This window comes from Zootoca vivipara, chromosome 3 (assembly GCF_965207765.1).
Source record: "Zootoca vivipara chromosome 3, rZooViv2.hap1.1, whole genome shotgun sequence".
Classification (NCBI taxonomy): domain Eukaryota; kingdom Metazoa; phylum Chordata; class Lepidosauria; order Squamata; family Lacertidae; genus Zootoca; species Zootoca vivipara.
In genome coordinates this window covers 42,209,642-42,227,397 of record NC_142586.1, presented here as the reverse complement: position 1 = coordinate 42,227,397, position 17,756 = coordinate 42,209,642, and the positions used below count along the sequence as shown (strand labels likewise).

Below are 17,756 nucleotides of genomic sequence, written 5' to 3'. Positions count from 1 at the left end.
GTGTGTGTGTGTACCCAAACAAATATATTTATTTGTTGTTGTTTAAAAAGATGAAGACCAGACTCACTTATCTTAAGACTGGTTGTATCCACCAATATTTAGGATTGAACATTCGTGATGTGATAGTGGCATTGGGACAATATAATAATGGGCCGGTTTATCCTATTCCACTTACTTAATTCCAGCCTCAATGCAAACCCTAGTTGGTTTGGGATGACCCTTGCCGAAGGACTGGCTTCTTTTACATAAACCTGCCTGCACATTGTGCTTGTCATCAGAGGCAGTGTTCCACATCCTGTTGCTATAAGAAGTTTGTTTGGCTGGGACTTGAAGCAGACCTCTTTCATTTGTGCACTATCTTTTCTTTGCCTTTTTTTATTACCCTGAGAAGGAACTTTTTCACAGGGTAGAAGTTTTTCATTCTTATTACTTGGGGCATTTATCTTTTCCATTAATAGTTTGACTAAGACTAACGTATTTAAGTAATGGGACACATGACCCAGTCAGGAATATAAACCAAAGTTCTTAGAAGAATTGCAGGAATGAGGGGAAAGGCAGGGGGGAGCCAGGCTGGTCATTCAGCGTATCTTGTTTTCATTTGAAAGGGAGAGAAATCCTGAACAGATTCTCCATCCCGTTTCCACAGAAAGACTCCCACTATATTACAACTGGATTTAGATCAGACATTTTTCAGTGATGACGTTAAAAAGATTGATTATTTTCCCTGAAACGTTCCTTCAGTTTGTTGTAGCTCCATTTACTAGGATGCTGAGAAGAGTAAAGGAGATTTAGTGGTTGGATTAGAAACTGGTGTGCAACGTTAATCGAAAATAGAATTGCTGCCATGGCACGGATAACTAGTGAGACTTTGGCAGTGATGAGCTCCTTCCTTCTTAAGAAATTGTAACCCTTTTGAGCCTCCCTTCACTTTCATGATTAATGGACTCATTAGAAGAGTGGTTTGTTCTATTTGTTATATCTAAGATTTACAGGGTTGTGGTGCAAAAGTGTCATTAAATAGATTATTCTCCGTTCCAGCTTTTAAAACCATTGCCGATTTATTTATTTAAAAAATGAAATAGTGTTTGCATTTGCTTTATTGACCCTTTCTTCTTCCTGTGACTTGTGGGTATGCTTCAAAATTTAACTGTTCATAACTATTGTGTTAAATACTTAACCTATAACCAGAAGCTCTTAGGAGAGGGAAGCAACCTAACAAAACTCGAAATGCCTAAATGTAGGGCAACAGAAAGTTCATGCCATAGAGAAGGAAAACAGATTTCCTGTGAACTGAGGTAAAATAATTCCTAAAAGCTGGGTGTTAAGTAAAAGTTGGTTTTCTTGCTTGCTTATTTATACATATGATGCCATCAATGTTTCCCAAGCAAGAAAGACAGGTTCCTTTTTGAAAGAGCATAGATTCCAGCTTTCACTGAGGAGAGACAGCAATCAAGGAATAGCTAAAAATACGTAAGCTTAGTTACAGATTCAGGATGAGGCTTAAGGAATTTAACCAAGGTTTAATGATAAACCTATGATGTTCATACCAGTACTAATTCCTGCTTCCGGCGAACTTCGTATACTAAGCTCTCTAATGCCACTACCACCTTAGTCATGAAACATAACTAGTGCTTCAAAGAAATTCTCTTCTTTGAACATTCATAATTTATATTCTTAAATGCTTAAAACTGCACACAAGGATCATTGTGATAAATGTCAAACTATATCAGTAAAGAGAACCAATCCGTGCATTTACATGTTATGTAGCCATTGTAATGCTTCCATTTTTCATTATTACATCTCGGAAATCTTTAAAAATTCCTAGGGCCGTTTCAGAACAGAAAAGTTTCAGATAGAGAGATGGGAGAGGAATGGAATCTAGATAAATCAGAGAACCCAATAAAGATGTATAAACACTGTAAATTTCAAGCAGTTAGCAGCTGATTTAATAGGCTCCTTTTCACCCTGCATACATGCATGTTTCTGTATCTTCACAGGCTGCATTCAGTCAATGTTAGGGCTGTACTAAAATGCTGTATTTGTGGATCCTTTCTCTATTTTCAGGAAGAGGTATGAACTGGGCTGTGTTCATTAAGTAATGGTAGTGGAGGCAGCTTCTTATGCCAGCCAAGCAACAGTGTAGTTCTACTCTTGGCAGACTGGCCACCATTTTCTTAATTCCAAAATGACCATGATGCAGCATGATTTTGGTAGGAGAAATTTGTTGTGTCATAAAAAGGTAGCTGCAATTTTTTTCTTAAAATGTGAAAAAGGTGAAATAAGATTTTAAACAAATTCAGATGCTCCTTCCTCTACCACCACGTGAGATAACACAGCTCAGCAATGAATTATGTAACCCTTCCCTCAAATATCAATAAATTCATTGCCGCCACCTGTTTGGTAGCCTAAATTAGATTCCCCAGCAACTGGTAAGTCCAGCAGGTTTCCTGCTAAGATTTGCATCCTAGTCTTAAGAGCTAGTTCCTATAGTATACAACAGGGAATAAGTTTAATCAGGCAAAGGTAGACAAAGAAAGGTGAGGTCAAGTATGCAGGGGGATTATTTCTCAGTGATTTCCATTCCCAAACTGCCACCAAGGACCCCCATAAATCCAAAACATAAATTAATTATTTTTCTTCACCCAGGTGTCAGAATTCATTGATACTGTGTAAGGGCTTCTGGTTTACTTTTGTGGCTGCATTTAGCAATTACCGGTATTCAATCCATCTTTCAGTTTAGCAGTGTAGCCTATAGCTTTGAAAGATGACAATATGAAGTGTTACTATGTGAATGGTTTTAATACAAACTAGCAAAAGTGTTTGGGGTGACCAAGTAGCTGTTATGTTTCCCAGTTTTGTATTGTTGAAGGCTAATATTCTGGATGCTTAAAGAAAAAGAAAAACTTACACAAGTACTAATCTCTTCTGACAAAAAAGAGGAAATTGCTGTTTAAATTTATTTTCCTTTTCGTACTATGAAACTAATTAAAAACAGAATGGTTGGTTAAACCCATGGATAAACATGACATGTTAGGGAACAGTCAATATAGATTTTGTAAATAGAGATTTATAAAGAAAATAAATATTTAAGTGTCAATCAATATTATTTCAGACAAAATCTGTCCCGTTGCCTTCAAATGAAATAATCTCTAGAGCAGAATGCGCCTGAATTTGTAAATAAAAAGCTGTTTGCACATACTCATTTTGTACAAATCATGCTTATTAGATTTATTCCAATGAGCTTATTTCTTAGCACTGAATTAAAGGTGGATCATGTAACAGGTAAATAAACCAACTGAGTACCACAGAATGACATCACATAGCCTGTAGAATTCAAAGATGACTAAATATGAATCCACACAGTACACCTTTTTCCTCCAACACCACTACTGCCCACCTCTGACTAGCCAGGTATCATATATGAGCCAGTGAAGAGAACAGAAGGAAGAGGTTTACCATGAGCCCTGTGCTGATGCCTTCTGCAGGTACACCTGCATAATTGCTGGAAAAAATGGTATCCTCAATAACTAGCCCGTTGACGTGATTGGCATAGAAAGAAGAGAATGTAGCAAACGCAGCTTAAAGCTCCCCACATGATATGGCTCAAATCAAACATGCAATTTGCAGTTATTTGAGAGATTTTTTTATTCATATATATTATGATTTGTTCCATCCTAACTCAGCTTTAAGCACTTGTAGGTTTTGAGCCCTGTCAATATTTTGTTTTCAATAGAGCACAAGACATCAGCACAAGGTGAGGAATGCTGGCAATTTAGTCCAACGACATCTGGTGGGCCACAAATTCCCCATCCCTGCAATAGAAGTTCAGTTGAATTTATACTGGTATAACATCATTATTGTATTACTTTGAAAGCCAGGGTGGTGTGGTGGTTAGAGTGTTGAACAAGAACCTAGGAGACTTTGGTTCGATTCCCTGCTCAGCCATGAAGCTCACTGAGTGGCCTTGGACCAGTCATTCCCTCTCAGCCTAACCTCCTTCACAGGATTGGGGATTAAATGGTATGGGGGCGAACCATGTATGCCACCTTGAACTCCTTTGAGAAAAGGTGGGATATAAACACAATAAATAAATGCAAATAGCTGCTGAATATAGTATTCCATTTGATTCAGCACACAATTTGAGTCAACATAAGTGAATTTTCCAACATTGGAATAACGTTATGGCAGTGCTAAAAAAATGGATGCCCTCCAGATGTTATTGGACTGCAGTTCCCATCATCCTTGTCTATTGGCCATGATGTGGGAATTGGAGTCTCAAAAACACAGGTTTTCTTCACTGAAATTTTGTATTCCTGTGTTTGTTTTGATTCCAATTGCGGCTGCCATTGTTCTCTAACTTGCTTTGGATATAATTGCCTCTCACTATTAGATAGTTCATTATTTCCCAATTTTCCCCTCCACAAAGGTGTTGCTCAAAGCAGCTTACTTATAATTGTGATAATATTGTAATAGTATAGTGATATAAAAGGAACAATTATCCAAACACTTATACAGAAATTTTCAAGTGAAATATAGCACCAAAAAGGAAAAGAGAGAAAGAAATGGGAGTGGGTGGAATGGGAGAAGGAAAGGGAGTGGACAGGAGGACAGGCTGTCAAAGTATTAAATAGTAACAGAGTCAAGAGATTGTGTACAATCTGGCAGAACACAAGTAAATTGAAAGACAACCTTTTTATGCTGGGACAGGGAGTTCTACCCTTAGATAGCAGTGTTGATCTAGGGTAGACTCACACACAGGAGTGGGTTGCTTTGATTATATGTGTGCCCACACAGACATTCATATCCAGCCCCACAATGGATGGTAGAAATTATGAGCTTAAGCCCTTTTCAGACATTTGTAGTGAGCTTATGTGACCTTAAGGGGGGGTGGGTGGGGGCAGAATCCCTCCCTGACATCTCTGTATACATCTCCACATCCCACCTTCTTGTGTTAAAAGGAAAGATGTGGAGAAGGATTCTAAGTGCATTGAGCTTTTAGACAGTGCAGAAATATTTGAAGTGGAGCCAGCATTGCAGGAGGATTGGCAGGAGCGGAAGAGCTCTTGTGTGAACCCTCCCCACTTTAAGCCCACATTTGTAAGCCTCAGATGCCTGAATGGGTCTTTTGTCAACAAAGGTTCCCTCTGCTTTGTGGGGAGCAGGGAAATGAATTCATATTCTAGCACATGGATGTGCACATATGTGCACACAATTTGAACTATGAACGGTAATAATACTATTTATTTCATTCATTGCCTAGTAAAATGGTGGGTGTTGCTATGTTCAGATACCTAGCCCTCAAAACTACTTTTTTAGCCTGTACCTGATCCAGGAAGAAATGCACACATTCTATTGTTGGATCTAGGGCACATGCTGCTTTTATCTTCTACTCGTCCACCTCCCTTGCCTAGTCTCCCAGTCTGTCAAAATAATACATTTTCTTCACATGTGCCATTCCTCTATTTTTGTACATATTTGAGAACACAAAGAACTAGGTTTTAAATGCTTCTGTGTCTGGAAACACTAAGAACAGTGGCTCTGTGTGGGAGGTAAGCTAAGGCTGTTTCAAACTACTTATCCTTTACATCTTCTATACTTGTGAATTCTAGACAGTCTGTGAAAGTTGTAGACAAAATTACTTACAAAAATAGCATAATCATTTCCTGATAAAGTTTTAATATGATTTTGAAAAATGCTTGAGTAGGAGTATTAATGATGAGTGCTTTATGATTGGTTACAATAATTAATTTTTTAATGATGTGGAAATGCTTCGCAAGTCATGCATTAGTGAAAACTAAAGCTACATATGGAAATAGCATTCCGCATGCCAGATTCTATTCTTATGTGCTGCTGTTACTCCACTGCAGTCCATGAGATTACATGATGTAATACTGAAAATCAGAATCTACCCCCTCTCTTTAAGAGAACTAATCAGAAAACAAAATGATTTCTAAATGTTTCCAAGTTATGCATTCTTTAATAATGCATTCAGCTGCAGCTTTGATTTGAAGTACTTACACAATAAATTAACCTTTGGGTAGATATTGTGCAGTTGCCTTCATATCTATGTTAGGCTTCATTGCCGCTGTGAAAGGACTATAGGCAATAAGATATCTGTATAATTTTCAAGTAGGACAAATCACTTTGATCACAATCCAGTACACAATTGGATAGAGAGAGAGAGCTATAATCCTACGCATGCTTACTTTCAAATAAGTCTGATAGGACTTGATTAGGAGCAGGCTGACTAATTTGATTGAAATGACGAGGAGTTGCCTAGGAAGCACCACTTCAGTGGGCTGGGTTCCAGCACTCATAACAGTTTCTGAGAGAGTAATACAGTGTGCAGATGCAAAAGAGGACAGGGTTCATGTGCCTTTAATAGTTGTGTAGAAGACAAGTTATTGCTGTTTAAATCCCCCTTTTCAATACAAGTATTAAAGGTGCAGTAGTCCTGTCTTCTCTTGCATTTGACCACCCTTGCTAGGAAGGACAAAAGACGGGCCAGCTCCAATTGAAATCAAGGAAGTATTGATTTCCTTGCTATGTCAGTTCAAGGTCTATCTAGTCCAGCATTCCTTATTCTCTTCCCTATTAACTATTTGCTTCTAGAAGTTCACAGGCAGGGCATGAAGGTGATAATTAGGACTGGGCGATATCTGCTTTCCAACATTGTAATGTATCGCCACCTAAACCTTGCGATATACAGATATATCATGATGTCAGAAAGGAGGGAAGAAGGCAGTTGCCCGCAGCCTACCTGGAGTCTACCAGCTGTGGCTCACACTGACGATCACCTCTCAAAGTAATACATTGCTATATAGGGTAGTATTTGACTCTGTTACTCATAGTATACCATTGAAAGTAATCAGCATGATGGTGTTAGGCCAATTAATTTCAATACATCTACTTTGAGTAATACTTATTTAAATACCATACATGTTCCATATTGATACAATTGTACTGCCAGAAGGAAGAGGAGGAGGAGGAGGGAGATGTCCCCCCCCCAAGTGGAAATACTAGATGGCAAAAAGTTGGGGAGGGGAAAATGGTGAGGATTCAAGGTTATGCATGTAGGCTTAGGTGTGTGGCCAGTATGTATGTGTGTGGGGTGGTGGTGGTACTGGATGATTAAGAGGGGTTAATTCAGGCATCCCCAAACTGAGACCCTCCAGATGTTTTGGCCTACAACTCCCATGATCCCTAGCTATCAGGGCCAGTGGTCAGGGTTGATGGGGATTGTAGTCCAAAACACCTGGAGGGCCGAAGTTTGGGGATGCCTGGGTTAATTGTTCGCTCAGTTGCAGCTACAAGGAAAATTTGCACACTTATTCATATACATCAACAATAGCCACAAGCAGAAATACTAGTACCGAATATCAGATTCTTTCTGTTTCTTTATTTTGATTTGTCTCATTTTTGAAAGGAAGAGTGATACAGTCCAATTGGTGTAAGCTCCGAAATTGCTTTTGTGAAACTGTTCTTCGGGAACCATCTGTGAAAGTGTTGGAGGCTGCTATCAGCAGTTTTACAGGAAATAAAGAATATGATTGGCAGTGTAATGAGCACATAGGCCTTGATCTTTAAAAATAAGTTTAGAATAAAACATTTGAACAACGCCATTGGTTTTTATGCCTTTGCCAAGTAGGGCTAAGGTTTATGTTTATCTGATCTGTGAGATCTGTGGGAAGTGCTTCATCTATGAACCCCTGATTAAATTTCACAGGTATTTGGAAACAATTTAGGAACGTTCATACTAAGTGATGTTGTAGTTCCTGCCACAAAATTACATCCTTGAACATGGCAATTTTAACAACTCTGCAGCACAGCACTAATTATTGCTTTCTGTTGACACCTGGATGGACTATTTATACAATCACACTTAATATTTGACTCTATATTTGTCTCGGTGTTAATTTGCTTTTCCTGTTACTCAGCTCTAGTTTATTTCGGGCTCACCCGACAAGAATAAATAACTAAGTACACTTTCTCACGAGACTGAAAAGTGTCCCTTGGGCATCTCTCTGTAATAAGCTAATCACTGCAGTGTGCAACCTATAAAAGCTGTGGTTTTATCACTGGGAATAATATTTTAATGCACCAAATTGTGACCATGCTGGTAAACAAGTTTAAGTCCAGATGGTATTGCCAAAAGGCCAGTAAAATTGTGGCATAAATTAAGATTTCCCCCAACCAACATGCCTAACACCCTTGAAGTTGACACCCTTGTGTGACTGAATAGATAGGAGCAACAAATTCAATTACAGAAAGCAGTTTCTGTCATTACACCTGTCCGCTTCCCCGAGAAATGATTTGTAAATTGTGCTTTATCTTTCCATCCCATAAATCTTGTGGCCATAATTGACACTTGTCATGGAAGATGGATAGTGAAAGAAAAAAGATAAAACACAAGTGAGTAAATTCAAAAGGGGAAAGTATCTCTGTTGCGGATGTGAGGGGTGCTTAGAAACTTCCGTTTCTATGGGAAAAACTGAATTCTGAGGCAACTCAGTTAAAGAAATGTAAATTGGACGCTCACATATGCTGCACACAATTGTCTCTTGATAAGTTTGTTTACTGAATCTCTGAGTTTATGCTTAACAGGTCAGAATTCATTTATGATTCTGACACAGAAGCTGCAGATTCCATCCGTGTCAATATTGTTCATCTTCTGCAATTCAAGTTCAGTTCACTGTTGATTAAACCTGCATGTTAGCTGGTTTGGAAGATGAAGGGAAGAGAGATCACAAAAAATAAACAGTAACACAAAAATGGAGGAGTTCTGAAAATGTCTATAGGCATCACCTGTAACTCAGATAGACTCAGACTAGAAACGAAAAAGCAATTCACAGTATATGCATTGTATGTGCGATATAACATTGTGCTGCCAGATGGCGACGTAGAGTCCCGTTTTTCTCTACCTGTTTCCCCTGTTTAAATTTACAACACCTTTAAACTGAAACGCTTCTTTGATGTGTCTCAATCCAGCCCATGACAGCTATTACTTTCACACATAATGCTTTTATTCTTTTTTTTGTAATGTTTTCTCTCAAACTTGGAAATTGAAATAATGGCACACAATTGATTCCTACTTCCCACTTAAAGAGGTGTTTAACAGAAACTCGAAATGAATATGACAGAATATATAATAGGGGAAATTAGCATATATAAAATTCAACACTGAGTAGTTTTTACATGCACATTTAACAAGGTGTATGCTAAAATGATCCAATTAACCAAATGAAATGGAAACAGCAAGTGCCATTTTTGGTCCAGATTTTACAACAGTTCAGTTCTAACCTTGTGTTTTTCCTCACTTGATTTGGAAATGTATTCAAACAGCTATAGTTACCAATGCTCCCCTAGGAAAAGCAGGTAATTTAAGGGCCTTTCAGCCACCAAAAATAAAACAGTGATAGAAATCTATAATGAGCAGTCAAGTGTTCCTGAAGTAGGTTCTGTCTTGTCTCCTAATGCTTTAGTCTCCCTGTGTTTAGCTATGAACAGGTTGCCTATCTGCCAAGACACCCAAGAAGACTTGAGACAAGAAAGATGGCAACGGGTGATATTTATTAAAAAATAACAACTATAGAATCTTCCAGTCAGAATAATTCAACCAAATTAACCAAAACCAATGAGGTTTGGGTGGTGAGGTGATTGATGACAAGGCCCTCTGAAGTACAGACAAGATACTGTGTAAGTAGACTGATACACATGAATTAAGAAGGGGTCGTCGCCCACAGGCCAAGTCTACGAGTATCTCTTAATGGCTGACACTGGACAAAGACAGGGGTATAGGCAACTGACCAACTAAACAGTAGCTCCCAAGTCCCTTTGGACAGTCTTAGACTGCCTTCAATGTAATTGCACCCTCTGTGGGTGCACCCTACCACGTCTCCAAAATGCAGCACTCTGCCTGAGACATCAGACTGGTGGCTCACCATCAATTCAATGGGGCTCCATAAAATGCCAATAAGGATGCAGTGTAAAACAAGCTAGATGCACGCCTCTCCTGGAACTTCAGGAGCACGATTAATAACAGGTGTAATAGGTTTATACCTATCTGTGGTGGAACCCAACTTCCTGGCTCAACCTTCTAGCATCTTATATAATCAGAAGCTGGATGTGAAGTCTTTCGCCTCTCCAGTTTGGGCAAAGAATGCCAATGCAGAAAGATGCCAAGTCCTGGTGCTCATAGCCTGTTCCTTCTCAAGGAAACCAAGACATGCATTAATGGGAGGTTTGAAGCTCCACGGAAGTCCTGAAATTCCTTGAGGCTCCACTGAGCAGCCCTCCTAGTGCTAGGTGCCAAGGCAGAGAGTATAGCACTCTGGGTGTTCATCTGTACAATAGAAATTTCCTCTAGGAAACCTTTGGAGCTGAGCAGACCCAGAAATGTCTAAAAGATAATTCTCAGAACCTTACCATACTTCAATACAAAGGATTCATTGGGGGTTGCTCACTGGTCTAAAATTAATACAGTATAGTTGGGCAACTCTGAAATAAGAGAACCTCACATATTTGAGCTTCATATTCTGGAATACATGATACATGATTTAAAAGTGCAAGATCACAGGGAAGGATCTCAGCGAATGGTTGAGCACTGTGTTGATAAGCCTCCATGCGCTATGTCCCTTCTGCCATGACCACTTAAGTGTTCTGCCAGGAACACTTAAGTCAAGTTTAGTTTCACGTTTAAAGATTCTGAAATTAAGGACAGTGTTTACTTTCTAAATAAGCCAACTTGGAAGTTGTGAGTAACACATCTGGCTTGTTTAACTAATTAATATATATATATATATATATATATATATATATATATATATATATATATATATAAACCCAGGATTGCTAAACTGGGATTCTTTAAAGGCCAACTAAACTTGGCAGAAGCATTCATCCCAGCCATGTGGAAAGATGAAGGTGGCTCACAGAAGCCTGATGCATGGAGGCTCAATACTTTACCATGCTTTAGCCTTGGTTGTAAATATAGCCATTGTTTTGTTGTGGATTGATTCTTAAATTTTGAGCAGAAGCTCCTAGTTTCATACTAGAATACAGTAAATGAATTATTTTTGCTTCAGTTTACTGACAGGATGAGGCAGGAAATGCATTGTTGTGCTTGTTCATGTCCTATATCCCCAACAAAGAGCTCAAGATGGCATACGTACATAGCTCTCTTGCCTCCATTGTACTTTCACACAGTCTGTGTCTGGCAGGTCAGGGTGAGAGAAAACAACTGGCCCATGTCATCCGGCAAGCAAGTTATTAGTTTACAGGCTTTTAGCTCAAAGCGATATAGGAGAAAATGGCTGAGTAATTTTGTTCAATCTTTTTTAAAAAAGTAAAAAAACTTGCATTCAGCTTCTTTTAGCACCAGAAACAGCTCTCTTCACTTGCTGATAGATTGGAAATAAACTCTCACTTCTCTTTTCAATTTCCTTGCTTTCATTGGTATGTTTTATTCTGGACTTGGGTTAAATTAAAGTGAAAAGCATTTCATTTCACATAAGGCTCTTCACTTCATATACTTCATTTTGTACTGAGAAATAATATGGGACCCTGAGTTGCTCTGAACACCTCATACATTTTCTTTTCCTTCCCTCCCACCCCAGTGAGTACATTGGCTAAAAGAAAGACTGGCTATTTTTTAAAAATAAAATAAAATAAAATTCCACACATTTTAGAGAAAACTAAACTCAATTTCAAGAAATTTATCTTTCTGTGTATTCATGTTTACTCATCTATGATTATGAGTATTTTGGGAGGTGACTGGCTTTAAAAAGTTGCTATATTTTTCCTAGCTTCTTAGGAAACACTGCTGATTTTCCCTGGAGCTTGATGTGAAAAGGGTGACAAGTTTGGGAAAAAACAGAGATGTTATATGTACCTTTGTTATCCATGAAAATCTTCCAATAAAAACAAATAAATAGAACAACAAGCTTCAATCAGTGCAAGTCCAACAGATTTTTCTATGGCTATTTATCTGTGGCTAAGATACTTAAATAATCAGTTTCTCCATGTACTAAATGTTTCTTTGACATTAATATGAATCATTCCCAAGTTAATTTAGAATGCAGTACTGCAGCCTTATTGGGCTGATAAGGGTCCTTTTAAGTTGCACCCAGGCAAGGACAAAGATAGTCAAAACGACACCGGGTTGAGTTTCAGAGAAAGAGTTTTAATCTCTATATAGAGAGACTCAAGGTGGTCCTCCACGACATGAGTAAAGAAACACAGATTTCAAAGCTTCTTTATACACTTCTTTTGGGCTCCTTTCCCCTCCCTGTAAATGTGCGCACGCAAGGGGGTGTGTGCATCTTCCTGTGTCCAGTTGTTCTCATAAACACACATTACGCCATGTGCGTAAACACATGCTGACTAATGCTGCCCCGGTGCCTGCCTCAAGCAGCCTTGGCTTATCTTGCCTGTTCTGCGCATCAGACTGTGCGTCAGACAAAGCCAGCCATCATCCAGCCTTGAGCTGGGCATCCTGTTCCTTTTTGCTTTGCCCTTTGACACACTTTGGTGCAGAGACACAGAGGCACTGAAAAGCAAGACATCCGAGGGCTACAGCCATACAGTCAGAATTTATACAATGCAAGCAATGCAAACTATAGGATCTGATTTGGCTCAATAATACAATTAGCAAATCACTCCTCCACAGTACCACTGATACATTTAGTGCTCTCTGTTCAATCAAACAGAAATTAGAAAAGTGGAGTGGCCATAGTTTTGTGAGAGCACATATGGTTTTCCTGGAGAAGGGTCTTGGTTGGATCTCAAGTTAAAATAATGAATGGAAATGAATGGAAAAATATCTCTGCCTGACACTTGGAGAACCACAACTAGTTGAGAATACATCCCAATCCTAGGAATACTTCGTGGGAATAAGGTCCCTTTTATTTCAGAGGCCTGGTAAGCATTCTAAACCCAGCCTCAATTTCAGTAGTATGCTAATAAGTCAATGCATAGACCATAGTATATTTTTCAGTTTTTCATGCATATGTTGGAGCGTGGTAGAATGGGCATTTCCTGCCCCCACCCTGTATGTGAAGGTTAAGAATTATATTTTGATCCCTTGGAAGCAGTCTGGCAAATATCAAACAGTCTATTTAAACTATTCTAATCCATGGAGGAAGTGTGAAGTTTTCTCATGTTGTTTGGCAATCACATCCAAGGACAGTGTAATCCTCCAAGCTTCCCTTTGCCAGATGGATTAAATTATTTCATTTGTTGAATGGAGAAACCAGCCAAGTGGGAATTTCCTTTGCGATTTCAGCCTGTATTGTCACAGCAATACACAAAATAATGGGTGAGAAGATGAAAAGTCAGGTCATATTGTATGTGTCTTGTACATATTTTGCTGTCTTTTTCAAGAAGAAAACTAGCTTTCAGACCAGTGACTTCTAAATTCCAGCTAATGATACAGGACCAGGGGATAATACTTGTTCCAGCCTGAATAAAAGGTTTCCTATGGTTAGACTTGGCAGTAACACCCAACATGTTGTGGAAAATGTTACGGTCAAAGGGCTCCAGAGAGCCTGCCATGGCTGATACCAGGATTTATTTATTTATTTTTATTTGAAAGAATATTTTTATTACTTAAAAAAACTGATCTGGCAGCTGGTGATGAAGCAAATGAAAGGGGGAATTGGGGGTTGAAGAATGGGGGGAAGAAGGAGGGGTTCATTATGAGTGACTGGTCTACCTTGTAATCTGAGTGGGTGAGTTCAGGACTGTCTTTTGTTATTTAGCTATTCTTTGTCTTATGTTGTTAATTGATTTGAGTGTTTTTTCGTGTGTGTGTGTGTGTGTGTGTGTGTGTGTGTGTGTGTTTCATACCCATAGCTTTGTCCCAAGCGACTTTTTTTTTAGCTGTAGTCTGCCTTATTAAGCTATTGAAAGCAGCAAAGTGTCACACAATGCACATTTGGTTTTTTAGCATCATCATTGCACAGTCCATTATTTGTCTGACCATGAGGCATGTCCAAAGTGCTGGCTGCAAACCATGATGGCTGATGCACTAGCCATTTGTGCCGCCCCTCACCAAGCTCAAGTACAGCTTCATGGTTACAGGCAGGAGCAGTACACAGCATTGAATTGCCAGTGGATCCTAGCTATTGCAAGTGGCAGCTGGGCAAGCAGAAAATTCCATGGCACTACATACCAGCAGCCCACTCATGCTCTTGCACAGGGAGCACCAGTTGCTCTTACTCAAGAAAGAGGCAGAGTTAGAGAAATTAGACAGGAAGGGCAAGAGACACATGGAACAGAGTAAGAACTCTCCCTCTCAGGCTTCCATGTTCCACTCCCCAAAAATGTGAAAACAGCTTAAGCGGGTGACTATGGAGGATTTGAGGCGAAGAATGTATGGATTCACAAGATCTAACTTTCCGGTGCCCACTCCAGCCTTCTCAAATCAAAATACTTTGCTTGCTCTGAGCAGTACCACCTAAGAGTACCTTCCTTAATACCATTCGATCAGTGTTCACGAACAAAACCATAAGGAGGAACATGAATCCATTTTAGTTGTTCCTCTACCCTGCCTGCCCCCCCCCATATAGATGCCTAGCACAAAAACTCTGGACCTATTTGTCTAATTTCCCATCTCACTTATTTTCAGACTAATGGAGGGAGGGTCTACTATGTAGGCTATGGGGTTTTTCTTTTCTTTTTAATTGCCCCCAAACTGTAAGAGCAAGCCTTGGGGAAACCCACTGGAGGCATCCTTTTGAAATTTGGTAGGATCCATCCCCTCAGAAAGGCTTACCAAGCCCCCAAATTTCATCAAATTATGCTTATATATAGACATTTACTTTTTTAAACAAAAAACCCCCCAAACTTTAATGATGTGCAACACACACACACACACACAATGGTGGACATATCTGCCTGTAATTTGACATGCTTTATGCATTATGGAGGGGCAAATTCCATCATCTTCCATAAAACAGAAAGCTACAGGCTTTTAAAAAAATTCTGAACATTGAATTGGAAAGATTGCAAAGCATGATTTTTCCAAAGCAGGTCCCAAGCCGAATTAGGCAGTCTTCAAAGCAGGGTCCAAATCAAATATTGTGGTCAGTACACACCTCTAATATAAACAAAATATTTGTCTCTCTTCAAATGTATTTTTAGCATATTCAGTTTAGATTCATCTATTAAAACTAATTTGATAAACTGAGTATGATTTCATTATCTATGTGACAGACTTAAGAAATTTGCTATAATGATAGCATTGACAGGGCATCTTCCATTGTCAGGTAATGTTTATGTCAATCTGCTGGAGAAAGAGAAAGCACAACAGGTGTTAATCGTGCATCAGTGTTTTGGTGAATGAGTTCACATTGACATTGTAATGGTGCACCCTCTTTCCAGTGTCCAGCTGAAAATTCAGGATTCCCTCTTAAAGCATCATCTCGTCGCAGAGATGCTGACAATGACAGTGGGTTAGTGTGTCCCCTAGTCTAGATAAATGTCTTCTTAATGACAGTTAAATAAACTTGCCTCATTTTAAAAATGATTATTCAAGCAAGCAAGCTTCTCAAAAGAAAAATGCTACCAGATCTGCAACTAAAGCAGATCTCTTTTTCAGCAATGCATGCTCTTTGCTTTCAAACTGTATGCATTATTGGAAGAACATGATGGGACTGAACTTGAGTTGGAATTACACACAACGTGGGTCTGAAGTATGACCTCATCTTTGCCTCCTTATATGTTCATTTGTCTTACAAGTGTTGTCGAAACGTTTGTAACAAATATATGGTCTAGTAGTTTACCACCGGAGATTAATCTGGAAGCATATTTTCCTGGTTTAATTAGAATTCATTTGCTTAATTGTCATTCTGATCCCATCAATTGCTGCCTTGCACTAACTTGAACAATGCTGTCTTTTGCTGTTTACACTTTAATTTAGATTTCTATTATGGTTTATGAGCAGTAATAAGGCTCTGCTTGAATATTCATTAGCTTTTGAATTGTGAACTATGGAAAGGTGCTTTCTCTTACCTTAATGATAGCAACGCAGCAGGGGACTGATCAGTGGTGACACTTGATTGGAGACATCCAGCACATTTGCTTATTGTTTATTGACATGTCTTCTCCAAACAGCTCCCTCGCAAGTTAGCGGCGTAATGAAAGAGAAAGTGTTGCAAAGAAGTGTGGAGCTCTCCTGGCAAGAACCTGAGCATCCCAACGGAGTCATCACAGAATATGAAATCAAGTATTACGAGAAAGTAAGCACTACTCTGAAATATACTACTCTTCCTTCTGCCATGGGCAATGTTTTGTACAGACTGGGGTTCCTTTACTTTTATCACTCGTGATTCTTCCTTACTATTTTCTGTATTGTCATCATGTCTGTATTATGCATGGTTGTTTTTTTAAAAGTATTTGAGGAAATAGAACAATAACTGTTAATCACCAGATCGATCAATCAATCAATCAAACTTCATTCATCAGTGATGGCAAATTTAAGTGGTAGGTCTGTGAGTTCAGGGCACACTTGTTCTTCCTCTTGTTTACTGCAACATAGGGAAGGAACAAAAGTAGTCTATGATTGCATTTCCTTCTAAAAATGAACGAGAACTTATTATTTCACAATGCCTTCAAAATTCAAGAACAGACCTATGTTTTTTAACGTAGTTTGCAACGTAATGTACATCCAATTGATTTATCAGTTAAAATGTAGGTGATTAATCCACTAAAATTATTGAATTGGTGACAGCCCTAATTATAATAGGCAGACTTATGATCTCATCTGGGGGGTTTTGTGTTCCAATATAAAGATTTTCCAATAATTTCTGTGGAAGAAAATGTTAGCTCAGAAGGAAGTGTCTTGTGATATATATATGGCAGAATACAAAATCTTGCTTTCCATTCTCCTCCCCATTCCTTTGTGTTTCTTGGTATAATGCTACTTGTACAAGAAAAACATTACATTGGAACAAACTTCATATACCTTTTATTCTTCCAAATTTATCTTCCAAATTTAGTAGTAGCATAACTGCTGGCCTTGGTGGGGTTACTTGGAAAAATTTGATCTGATGACCTACCTAGCTTTTCTATATTCCTTCCAGTTTGAGTAGAATAAATTATTTCCTCAATTACATTTGCCAGCTCTTAGCTCTCAGTGCTTTCAGGATCCCAAGCTCTTTTATGAATCTCATTGTGAGCATACACGTGTTAGAATGATTTCCCAGTGATATATAGTATATCTACTCTCATAATAATGAGATCAAAATCTAATATAAATATATATGATATATAAAAATAATGTAATGAATTCTAATAGCAATTATAAATAAATGATATGTTTCTATTTCTACCAAATCAAAAGAGAAATATCAACACACTAAAATATCAAAATATCAACACACACAAAAAATGTAGCTCATAAAATATCACAGAGCACAAAAAGGTCAACAAACCTTTTTTTTAATTTTGAAAAAAACAACATGGTAAAAATATAATACCACAGGTATCACAAGTTAACAAAATCACCCCTTCACAGTATGTCACTAGTTTAAAGTTTTAAAAAACTAAACATTTCCAGTTAGAATATACATGTAAATAAAAACATACTTCGTAACTATTTTCTGATCAAAATCTTTTTTATTACTCCTCAATTTATGTTGGGATTTCTTTCCCACAGTAATGTCTAGCAGGCAGTTTTACTTGGTAGCATTGAATTGCTGTAGCAGTTTGTATCTCACATATAGTAGAATAGCATGTCTTTTCAGGTCTTAAATAAG

General features: G+C 38.4%; 1 protein-coding gene across 2 annotated transcripts in view; it reads left to right on the top strand.

The window, feature by feature from the left end:
* The window catches only part of EPHA7 (EPH receptor A7), a 160,607-nt gene that overhangs the window by 110,751 nt on the left and 32,100 nt on the right, over nt 1-17,756 (top strand). For both annotated transcript variants that reach the window (XM_088665984.1, XM_088665983.1), the window contains exon 6: nt 16,114-16,238. In XM_088665984.1, coding sequence (XP_088522110.1) covers nt 16,114-16,238 — 125 coding nt within the window. The remainder of the gene's footprint in view (nt 1-16,113; nt 16,239-17,756) is intronic.